At 32.2% G+C, this 12,820-nt stretch overlaps 1 protein-coding gene across 1 annotated transcript; it reads right to left on the minus strand.

Annotated features, from left to right (window-relative positions):
- Nucleotides 1–9,811: 9,811 nt before the first annotated feature.
- LOC133030913 (uncharacterized) lies at nucleotides 9,812–12,466 on the minus strand. Its single transcript, XM_061103950.1, has 2 exons — nucleotides 11,684–12,466; nucleotides 9,812–11,563 (listed from the first exon to the last, which is right to left on the minus strand). Exon 2 carries the CDS (start codon nucleotides 11,372–11,374, stop codon nucleotides 10,817–10,819), a length of 558 nt encoding a protein of 185 aa, XP_060959933.1. The 5' UTR covers nucleotides 11,375–11,563; nucleotides 11,684–12,466; the 3' UTR covers nucleotides 9,812–10,816.
- Nucleotides 12,467–12,820: the final 354 nt, after the last annotated feature.

Consider the following 12,820-nt stretch of genomic DNA (forward strand, 5'->3'; position numbering starts at 1 on the left):
TGAATAAAGTTTCCTAGATTTATCAGACACAGGGTTTTACTGATATGATAATCTACAACAAGAGTTTACTTGTATTTGGAGAAATACTATGTTCTTTCCAGAACATTGGTTAAAGTAAAGCTCAGGTTGGATGCATGGAGTATGCATCGGAAGGGACCGATATTGAACTTTGACTTAGATTTATTAAACTTACCGTAATATCTATTCAAGTCAATATCGCCAAGTTGATCCTAGATCGAATGTTCTTAATCCTATTATGATTAGGCTCAATCTTGAAAGGCTATTCGTGTTCTTTGATTTGTTAGTGAAGCCTACTTTTAGGTCAGGGTGATACGTACATTTTGGGAACACGGTAGTGCAATTGAGTGGGAGCGCTAGCATAAACATGGAATCTATAGCTTCTATCTGGCGAATAGTAAGCAAAGGATGATCTCCTTCGAGCTTGACCAAACGAACATAAATGGTGGAGTACTCATTTCACATTAGCTGCAATATCATTTATACGGGGTCAAGTGTTTTAAGGAATAAATACATTGTAAGGTGTAACGGTAATTTAATCCCTTTACAGTGTAGATCATTCATATAGAGGATCATTGATCACATTAGGATTATAACAATGGATAACTAATGATGTGTCTATATGGTGGAACATATAGAGCATTCTATATACTGAGAGTGCAATTCTAAGTTCTATGCGTGGATTCAACGAAGAATTAATAAGTTAGTGAATTTTAGTGCTAAATTCTTGATCTACTTATTGGAAGCTCGGTTATATAGACCCATGGTCCCCCCACTAGTTGAGATAATATTGCTTGTAAGACTCATGTAATTGGTTTTGATTAATCAATTATAATTCTCAAATTAGACTATGTCTATTTGTGAATTTTTTACTAAGTAAGGGCGAAATTGTAAAGAAAGAGTTTATAGGGGCATATTTGTTAATTATGATACTTTGAATGGTTCAATTAATAAATATGATAAATGACAATATTATTTAATAATTATTTATAGTTATTAAATAGTTAGAATTGACATTTAAATGGTTGAATTAGAAAATTGGCGTTTTTGAGAAAATCAGATGCAGAAAAGATAAAACTGCAAAATTGCAAAAAGTGAGGCCCAAATCCACTAGTATAGGGCCAACCACTTTTGTAGGAAATTTAAACTGATATTTTCATTATTTTAATGCCAAATAATTCAAACCTAACCCTAGTGGAATGCTATAAATAGATAGTGAAGGCTTCAGGAAAATCACACTTTTCTTCTGACACTTTCTGAATTAGAAAAACCTGAGCCTTCTCTCTCCCTATCTTTGGCAGAACCCACTCTCTCTTTCTTCTTCCTTAAATTTCGAAATCTTAGTGTATGAGTAGTGCCCACACACAGCAAGTGATACCTCAATCATAGTGAGGAAGATCGTGAAGAAAGACATTCAGCAAGAAGGAGTTTTCAGCATCAAAGATTCAGAGAAAGAGATCCAGGTTCAGATATTGATAATGCTCTGCTACAGAAAGGAATCAAGGGCTAGATATCTGAACGAAAGGAGTCATATTATTCCGCTGCACCCAATGTAAGGTTTCCTAAACTTTATATGTGTTTATTTCATCGTTTTAGAAAATTCATATTTAGGGTGTTAATAAACATACTTGTGAGTAGATCTAAGATCCTGGTAAAATAATTTCCAACAACTGGCCTCAGAGCCATGGTAATTGATTTACTTGCAAGAAATTTGGACTTTAAAACGATTGTTTGTATGTTCTTTGGATGGTATCATGTTGTATTGAGTGTTATTTGATGATTGATTGATGTTTGTGAAATTTTTGTGAAAAATAATTGCGATTTTATCTCTGGAATTATTTTTATTGGATAGTATGGAAAAAATTAAGCAAGTTAGCCTTTTACAGAACTTAATTTGGATTTTATTTGAATTAGTTATGATTTTTTGAAGATTTGAAAAAATCGGGGCTGTGCTGATATTTTCCTGCAATCGCAAATCTGTCCGTACAGTTTCGAATTTTTTTGTTTTTCTTCGATTTTTCATGCTTTTTCATGGAATTAACTTCCAATTTTTTGTATAGTTTGTATTTATACTATTACTATTCCTAATTCAATTCTAATTATCATTTTGAATTAATTTAATATTTTTTAAATTTAATTCAAGATATTAGTATAATTTGAATTTGAATAGAATTTGTATCTATCTTCTTGCTTAAAAATCTATCTTATTTTTAAATTTGATTATATCTTATTTTTTTTAATTTAAGGTCAGATTTTATAAGATATTTATAAAATCTTTTAAGATATTTTTAAGATATCTTATCTTTTAAGATATTTTAATTATATCTTATATTTTAAGATTTTTTTAAAAATTAAATCTTTTTAGATATTTTGAACTTATTTAAATTTAAAATAAGATATTTATAATCATGTAATTTTAAATAGATGTAAGATATTTTGCTAACTTTTAAATTTTGTTATTTTATTTATTTAAATTAAATTTAAAATCTGAAAAGATATTTCATTTATCTTTTCTAATTTTTATTTAATTTTTATTTTTAAAATAACATTTAATTTTTTAAAATTAGTTAGCAATTTTTGAAATGATATTTAGGTTGGTTGAAACCTAATTTTTCATAATTGTAGGTTTAATTTTAAATTTTATTTTTTTTAAATTTCGAATTTTCAAATTTTTTTAAAATTTTCGAAAAATTATTTTTTAATTAATTAATTATTTCGAAATTAAAAACTTAATTAAAATTAAATAAATCCTACATCCAACTATCCAACTAACCTTGTTGCAGGAGTATGTGTTTTAGCTTATGTGTAAGTTTTTAAAACCTATTATTACTTGATTGCAAATAGCCATGGTTACCTTTTGCCAGATCTAATGATCTGATGGCTCCCTTGGTCAAGATAATAATTTGTAACAGGTATATTTACAATCTTCTTTCATCTGTGTATGACCTAGCAACATGATAGGACCCATCCAAAGTGTGCCTGTGTGAGCCTATGTGTTTAATTTGATTATAGATACATATAGGTTGTTGTTGCTAAAATAAATTATCATAGTTCTTGATAGAATTTATTTAGGCCCATTTAGTTATTGGGCTTATTCAATTAATAACAGTTGTTCTTATTAAGGTTAAATTCCTCTCTTTTGGGCCTTGTGTGAGAGTTGGGAGCCATAGAAGTGGGTACGACATACTGAACCCAGCACCCCCTCACATAAACCACCCCAATTGTGAAGGCCCATTTGCCTCATTTTAACAACTGTACTAGGTTAATTACACTAGTTTAACCTAATAAAATTGATTAGCAACATAATTAATTTCATTTATTTTGAAATTAATTTAAGAAAAATATAGTTTAAAGAATTTTTTATTCTAAGCTAAACTATATGTATTTTCTTGTATTTAATTAAATATAGAATTATAACCATCTAGATTCTTTCTGGAGCTTAATTTCAATTTTTCATTAAATATTCTTATTTAAGTTGATATTTAGTTATCTACAACTAACCAACTTAAATCTGGATATCTTATGAATTTCAAATTTCAAAATTAAGTTGAGGAATTTTAGACATTGGTTATTAAGATTCTTTAGATATTTTTTAAGTTAATATCTTTTCGAATATTAACTTAAAATGGAATATTTTAGATATTTTTTAAGTTGATATCTTTTCGAATATTAACTTAAAATGGAATATTTTCAAATTAAGTGGTTACAACTTAATTTTTGATATTTAATTAAATTTAAATTTGAAAAATATTTAAGTTCTAGATTTTTTCTAATACAACTTAAATTAGATATTTTTTCAAATTTTGTGAAAAATATACTTAGTCAAATAAGATATTTTCTAGATAGTTATTTCTAGACTACTTATTATTTCTAATATTAAATAAGAAAATATTATAAATTGTGAAATTAATTATTTAAATAATTAATTTTGGTACAATTTATTTTAAGTATATTTTTCCTAGTATTAAATTAGAGATTAATAATTAAGCCTTCTCTACACTTAATTATTTATTTCTTGAATTTAATACATTTAATTAATTTGAAAATTAAATATCTAAGTTGATTTTTATCATCATACTTAAATATTTCTTTTTTCATGACATTTAATTAAATAGAAAATTATTTTTAGTTGAAATTTATTTTTTCAACTAAATTTAAATAATTTTCAAAATATATATTTTTTTATTTTATTAATCAATTTTCGAAATCGCATTTCTTAAATGCTAGAATTTCGAATTTTATCTTGAAAAATAGATTAAGTTGTAAATTAATTATTTATTTTAATTAATTCTTGGATCAACTTAAATCAATGATTTTTTCATTTATTGATTAATTTAAAATAAATTAAATTAAAGTATATAATTAGAAATTGAATTAATTAGTCAAAGGAAAATCTAGATAGATGATATTTTTGCTTGAAGTATTTTTCTAGTGTATTTAATTAAATAGAAAATTAATATTTAAGTTGATTTTCATCATCATACTTAAATATTTGAAATTTTTCTTATATATTTAATTAAATAGGAAAATTATATTTTTTGTTGTAAATTAATTTTATTAATTAATTTTGGGCCAACATTAAATTAGAATAATTTTTTCCAGGATTAATTTTTTATTTTAACATGCATTTTCGAAAATTGTATTCTTAAATACTTTAATTTTTCGAAATGCAATATATATTTATAGAAAATTAAATTTGAGTTGTAAATTAATTTATATTAATTTTGTAACAACTTAAATTGAATATTTTTCTAAATATTTATTGGAAATTATTACTAAGATGGAAATAATTCATGTTATTTTCATATCCATCTAAGTAAAATTTATAAATATTAAATTAAAATTTATATTTAGAATTTTTCATTCTAAATTGGAAATTTTAAATAAATATATATTTAAAATAAATAAATTAAATAAAGAAAATCAAAGAAAATACAACTCACTTTAAATAATGAGCTTGATTATTATTAAGATATTCGATCTCCATTGTTGGTCTTACAAAAGTTAAATGTTTTCAATATAACCTCGAGACGCTAGACTTCGTCCCCCTATGGATGGTTATTCGTTGAACGCATTTAACACCGTAAGATTTCATTTGATAAATGTTTTGTAAGTTTTCGTCTCTATTAGACTCTCCCCTACGGTGACTACTTAGAGATAAACTTATGAAACATGAAACAATGGTAGAAGCTCATAAAATGAGAATAACCTTGACTCTCGCCTACCGGGACAACGTTGGATTCTTATTTTGATCGAATAAAAGGTTGCTAGAATGGTTTCTATTTTAGATGAGCTGACAACTCTATTCAATAAATGATGCTTTGACTCTCGCCTACCGGGACACTGTATCAGTTTATTGAAAACCTTGGAAATTATTTAGGATTGTATGTTTTAGTATTTTCACTAGTCATTCCTACTTGCTATATGTTTATAATTTCTGAATTGTGTATGAATTTATATTGAACCATGTTATTTTCTGTTATTAAGTTGTAGTTTAATTTCGAATCTTCATTGTTGGTCCAACATGTTTGTTTATCTAATGAGTAAATCCCTAGTGGATTTTCACCATTAGACATACATAATAGTGTAAGATCTCGAAAGATAAGTATTGTATATGCGACATCTAACTGTTCATCAATTGATGACACCTTAGACTAGTATTTTTACAATATGAAACAAGAAGATTACATAAATAAGATTACTTTGTCTTTCGCTAATCGAAGCATCGTTGGATTCTTATTTATAAACGAAATTATCTTAATTCCTCTTAGCTTATTCATTTCGAATTAGCTTTAAAAATATATCATTGGATGAATGGTCTATAAATCATTTCATGTCATTATATTTTCTCTTAAGAAATTAAATGACACATATGATTATAATCCCGAAATTCTATTCCCAATTGATATAAATCCTCAATCTTAGAAATCTCCTACTTGTATGGGCAAATCTGACTTAGAGTTAGTATTAGTAGTGCTGGTCCAAGAAAGAATTACTCATTATATTTGGTTGAATTTAAGTCTTTGACTTTAATTTTAGAATCCAAATAGAAATTTTCTTATATTTCTAATTCCAGAATACAATACAGTTACACTTTCTCAAGTGTTTAATATCCATCTTCTATTAATGGATTCAAACTGTATGGAATATGAGTTAGGTATTCTGTGACCAGGATCCACTTGAAGTATTCTAAGAACTCTTTGATGTAACTAAACCTATGTCATCAAAAGACACTACCATTTTTTTAATCTATGGCATTTGTATCTTGTTCATAGTGGTTTTGACAAGATCAATCTCTGCAAAGAGTTAATATGCCTATATCCACTGAAATTAGTTCATCTCATTCGCAGATGGATGTACATTCAGGGGTGGATATGAGTTTTTCGTTGTATTCTTAAAACGATAACTCTAGATTATACCTTTTAGCAAGAAATTTGAAATGTTTGAAAAATTTCATTAATTTCTAGCAATGGTTAAACACCATTAAGGTATGTGGTTAAAGATCTTGCGAACTGATAGGGGTGGAGAAATAGTTAGTAGATATGCAGTTCAAAGATCATTAAATTGATTTTTGAATTATATCCAAACTTACCTCCCCAGAAATTTCGAGTTGCATATTGATGATTAGTTACTAGTCGTTGCCTAAATCCTTCTATGGTAATACAATTTCAGAATGATGTAATGGTTGTATACTTAATGTAAATCATTACTAGATTCATGGATGACCTAATCAAAATCTTAAGAAAAGCTAGAACTGTTAACCATGGTTTGTTAGCTATTCTAAGTGATTAGGGGTGGACCATCCCATTGTCAATAGATAAGAAAGTGTTTGTTCAAACAAATACTACTTTCTAAGAAAATGACTAAGTCTGAAAACAAGTAGCAAATAAAGGAGATATTTAATTCTTGATTCCAAAAGTGTTTTATCATCTTATATAACATATGATGATCCCACTGCCTCTGTTGTATTGTCACAACCAAAGAGGTTAATACCATTTAGTTTTCTTCGACATAATTCACGGTACCTTGTCGTAGTGGGAGAGTTTCTAGGAACTCACCTTCTTATGACTTGGGAGACACTAGTGATTAAAATCCATTGTGAGTTTAAACAAGTAATGGATTGTCAAGATAAGAAACTAAGAAGAAAGCCAATAGAACTATGGTTTAATCCATTCACATGGAATAACCTAAAGTTTTCTATTACAAGGACATAAAAGGAAATTTTCGTTTATAAGTCTATTCAATAGACTTAACAAAACTTCCTGTTCCTAGTATTATAGGTTTGAGTTTATCTAAACCTATGGCTTATGGTATACCTGGTAATTACTTACTCTAATGCAAGCAACTTACTTTAGTAAGATGCTGAAGCATTTTCTTTCTAATGGCAATCTATAGAAGCTTCACAACTTCTTAGGTATAGATTTTATTTATCTAAGGAAAAGTCTTAACTATTCCAGAAAAGATAAAGCCATGAAAGAATTTCTTATATCAACAGTGAGAGGTCTTAGATATGCTTTTGTATGCCTTAGACCAGACACCTGCTGTTGAGTGGGAGTAATGAGTAGGTATCAGATTAATCCAGGAGAAGAACATTGGAAGACAATCAAGTAAATCTTAAGATAAAGAAGAGGAACTATATGTTAGTCTATAAGGGTGTGTTTAAAACTCTTAGACTACACCACATCAGATTTCAAAATTTGCCTTTGTGCTAGTAAATCTTTCTGATAAGATGGTGATTACTCTTGGGGTGGAATAGTGATTTTGGAGAAGTGTAAAAACCTATCTGAAGTCTCTAGGTCTACCAGAGAGAGACTGAATGTTAAAGCTGCAGGAAAGGTACTTATTCAGTCTAAGGAAAGTTCTATACATATTTGGCATCATTCCAAATTGCCTTAAACTACTAGTGTTAATTTCCTGATTAACCAAAAGTAGTTGCCAAAGATATAGAATCCAGTATCCCAAGAGAGTAAACATATATAGAGAGGAATTTTACATTATCAATGATTTTGTGATTAAAGGAAGAGTAATAGTGGAGAAAAGGTTGTGGTTAATTCAACCTTTCAGATCCTATTACGAGGAGTTTACTACTACTACACTTGATTTGTATATCAAGGTGTTGAGATTATTTGAAACGCACTTTTTGTTTTATATTAGTGCAAGTGGGAGTTTGTTGGGTTTTATGCCCTAAATAAAACTCATTTCAATATAATCAGATTTACTTATTAATATAGATCAGAAATAACATTTAATGTTGCATGGTTCACATGATTTATTTCATGATTGTATGCACATAATGTATAAATTCATCTGAAACCCTTTTCACATACTTGATCCTGTTTATTGTGTCGTCAACACATTGGAAAGTAAACATGACTATGTGAATAAAGTTTCCTAGATTTATCAGACACAGGGTTTTACTGATATGATAATCTACAACAAGAGTTTACTTGTATTTGGAGAAATACTATGTTCTTTCCAGAACATTGGTTAAAGTAAAGCTCAGGTTGGATGCATGGAGTATGCATCGGAAGGGACCGATATTGAACTTTGACTTAGATTTATTAAACTTACCGTAATATCTATTCAAGTCAATATCGCCAAGTTGATCCTAGATCAAATGTTCTTAATCCTATTATGATTAGGCTCAATCTTGAAAGGCTATTCGTGTTCTTTGATTTGTTAGTGAAGCCTACTTTTAGCTCAGGGTGATACGTACATTTTGGGAACACGGTAGTGCAACTGAGTGGGAGCGCTAGTATAAACATGGAATCTATAGCTTCTATCTGGCGAATAGTAAGCAAAGGATGATCTCTTCGAGCTTGACCAAACGATCATAAATGGTGGAGTACTCATTTCACATTAGCTGAAATATCATTTATACGGGGTCAAGTGTTTTAAGGAATAAATACATTGTAGGGTGTAACGGTAATTTAATGCCTTTACAGTGTAGATCATTCACATAGAGGATCATTGATCACATTAGGATTATAACAATGGATAACTAATGATGTGTCTATATGGTGGAACATATAGAACATTCTATATACTGAGAGTGCAATTCTAAGTTCTATGCGTGGATTCAACGAAGAATTAATAAGTTAGTGAATTTTAGTGCTAAATTCTTGATCTACTTATTGGAAGCTCGGTTATATAGACCCATGGTCCCCCCACTAGTTGAGATAATATTGCTTGTAAGACTCATGTAATTGGTTTTGATTAATCAATTATAATTCTCAAATTAGACTATGTCTATTTGTGAATTTTTCACTAAGTAAGGGCGAAATTGTAAAGAAAGAGTTTATAGGGGCATATTTGTTAATTATGATACTTTGAATAGTTCAATTAATAAATATGATAAATGACAATATTATTTAATAATTATTTATAGTTATTAAATAGTTAGAATTGGCATTTAAATGGTTGAATTAGAAAATTGGCGTTTTTGAGAAAATCAGATGCAGAAAAGATAAAACTGCAAAATTGCAAAAAGTGAGGCCCAAATCCACTAGTATAGGGCCAGCCACTTTTGTAGGAAATTTAAACTGATATTTTCATTATTTTAATGCCAAATAATTCAAACCTAACCCTAGTGGAATGCTATAAATAGATAGTGAAGGCTTCAGGAAAATCACACTTTTCTTCTGACACTTTCTGAATCAGAAAAACCTGAGCCTTCTCTCTCCCTATCTTTGGCAGAACCCACACTCTCTTTCTTCTTCCTTAAATTTCGAAATCTTAGTGTATGAGTAGTGCCCACACACAGCAAGTGATACCTCAATCATAGTGAGGAAGATCGTGAAGAAAGACATTCAGCAAGAAGGAGTTTTCAGCATCAAAGATTCAGAGAAAGAGATCCAGGTTCAGATATTGATAATGCTCTGCTACAGAAAGGAATCAAGGGCTAGATATCTGAACGGAAGGAGTCATATTATTCCGCTGCACCCAATGTAAGGTTTCCTAAACTTTATATGTGTTTATTTCATCGTTTTAGAAAGTTCATATTTAGGGTGTTAATAAACATACTTGTGAGTAGATCTAAGATCCTGGTAAAATAATTTCCAACAACAATCACCACTAAATGCAAAATAAAATGTAAAGTCAGTCTAATGTAAAACATATTTTAATACTATAGTACTTTTTTATCGCTATGTACCTGGTTGTTGACTTCGGAACTAAGTCGTGAGTGGCTCGAGTCGAGTGCATTTTTGGAAGCACCGTGATGTCCCTGTTAGTTAACGCCATGATCTGGTTGTTATGTGGAAATTCCCCGGTTGCAAGGATTAGCGAGGGCAGCAGTTCTCCCCAAGTCTTCAGGATGGGTTCCATGGCGGTCCAATGACAGACGCTGGAATCACAGTCGTAGACATTAATTTTCCACAGCTCTATGTCGACTTCAAGTGTGACCCAGTGCCTTGCCTCGGGAAGGTTCAGAACGAAGTAAATAAACTCGTTACCCCTCCATCTCTCAAAGACTTGGGATTGTAATTACAGAGAACAACGAAACAATTAACAAACCATAATAATCTTCCCAAACAATTAACATTTAAAATCTTACTAAAACAATACCTTATGAACCCCTCTGCAGTAGTCCAGGATATAATCCTCCCACACAAAGTTTTTCCTCGGACCCCTGTGGCTCGTCCATGCACTGCTGATCATGGTGGTCACGAATGTGGAGAGAATGACACCCTTCTGAGGAAATGTCAGTGGATAGTCGGTGCGTCGCCTCCTCAGCATATGCATTGCTGCATCTATATGCTGCATATAAAGGGAAATGTCAGTTAGACAAAAAAATATATTAATTGCACATAAAGTTGTAAAGTGAAGTAATATTATAAAATACTTTACTTACGTCATTTGTAAGCCATTCATTTGGTGTGAGCATTATCCAAAAGAATCCTGGACCGTAATCACCACTTCTCAAATCCCGAAGTCGGTGGTTCGGAATGAGTCCAACACACCACTTTCGGAAAGTGGTTAACAATTTCTCATCCGGTGGCTCCAGGGGATCAAAAGTCGAAGATGGCCTATGTCTCCTCTTCATCTCCGTATAGTCACCGAACCATACAGGAGGCTTTCTCTTCCTCTTCTGACTCTTAACCACTGTAGGTTGTGCCTCTATCGACAGAATCTCACCCTGCGACTCGGTGTCATGTACATGGATAACAGGTTGTGCCTCGATCGGAGTCGCTGGAGCTCCCTCATAAGGATCGTAATCGTCGGGGAAGACCTCCTCCTCTTCTACTGGGGGTGAAGCAGCTGGTGGTGGGGTAGATGGATCTGCTGGGGCCTCCGGTGTTGAAGCTGTCGTTGGCGGACGATTCAACATGGCCAATATGTCTCCGAGCTGCTCCATAATTACGTTCTGACCACCCTTCAGCTCTACATGGCTGGTCTCGTATGCCTTCGTCAGCTCGACATGAGCAGCATACAGACCCCGAGTGTCAGCCTCGATCCTATCCAACCTCGCCACTAAATCAGTGTACTCGGCACCCCGAACGCCTGATGAAGATGGTGCACTGGGCTGAGGTTCTGAACCAGTGGCCTGAAAAAATATATATCAAAAAAATACGGTAAGCATACGATAATTCCACAATGTAACAAATATCACTAAACAAAAACAATAAAAAATAAAGACATAAAAAAAAGTTCCAAAAATTGGTACCTGAGTGTCTGTTTCCTGAGTGTCTGGGACCTGAGTCTCTGGTACCTGACTACCTGCCTCAGCCTCTGTGTCATCCACACCATCATCAACCAGGTTCTCCACACCATCGTAAGATATGGTCCTCACAAATGCCTCCTCCTCTGTCCATGGAAGTAGCCCCTTCACCACTTCAAGATTCTGTTTATGGTTCAAAAAATATCAAAATAAAACCATTTAGCATTTATTACAAGCATTTATATTAAATAATTATTCTGAACATAAGTGAAAATCATACCTGTCTAGAAAATAATGCGCTGACGTCTTTCTTCCCAATATCGCCCTTGCTCGTCCAACTAAGCATCCTGGGGAACCGAATCCCGTGATTCGTGCCATACCTCTTCCCGATCTCCAAAATGGCCTCGTACGCCCAATATTGTACTGCAGGTGCGAAGCCATATGCTGTGTATTTGCACTCGTGCTGAACATCCGAACTCAGCTTCTTCTCGTAGTTGGCCTTCTGTTTCAACATGTCTTTTTGAAGCGAGTGCATGAGTCTGGCGAATGAGTGCTTCCCCCAAGGAATCCAGAAGAAGAACTCGAGGTCTTCCACATATCTAAGTATGTGAGGCGTAATCAGCGCGTTTGCCTCGCGGCCCAGAAACACCGACTCCACAAACAAGCACAAGCCGAGCTTGTACAAGTCTTCCGGGTTCTGACAGTTTGTGAACCTATCTTGGAGTGCTTCTATCTTCACACTATCAGACCGGTTGAAATATCAGTTGATCAATCGGTCTGACCCCGAGCGCGCGACCTGCGCAGCCTTCTCCTCTTATGTTGGCCCCGAGGAGAAGTCCAGGCCTGTAATGAGTGCAAACTCCAGCACCCCGAATCTGACCTCCTTCCGACCAACATAAAACCGCATCCTCAACTCCTCCTGAGCATCCACTTTCATTTTGTGGAGCATCAGCTGGTGAAATAACACCGAGGAGAATGTCAAGGGTACGGCATTCCAGAAGCTCCCGAAACGGCTTTCCTTCGCCGTGTTATTAAGGTTGAACTCCTCAAACCGAGCTTTGATTTTTGCAAGCACTCCAGTGCCTCTATATGTGACGCGGCCAGTAAAATGCTCGGGTGCTGGAATAATAAGTCTGGGAGCCA

Source organism: Cannabis sativa, chromosome 9 (assembly GCF_029168945.1).
Source record: "Cannabis sativa cultivar Pink pepper isolate KNU-18-1 chromosome 9, ASM2916894v1, whole genome shotgun sequence".
In the NCBI taxonomy this organism is placed as follows: Eukaryota; Viridiplantae; Streptophyta; class Magnoliopsida; order Rosales; family Cannabaceae; genus Cannabis; species Cannabis sativa.

Excerpts from the sequence above, each read along its gene's own strand:
- LOC133030913 (XM_061103950.1), bottom strand. The coding sequence starts at position 11,374 with ATGGAGCAGCTCGGAGACATATTGGCCATGTTGAATCGTCCGCCAACG.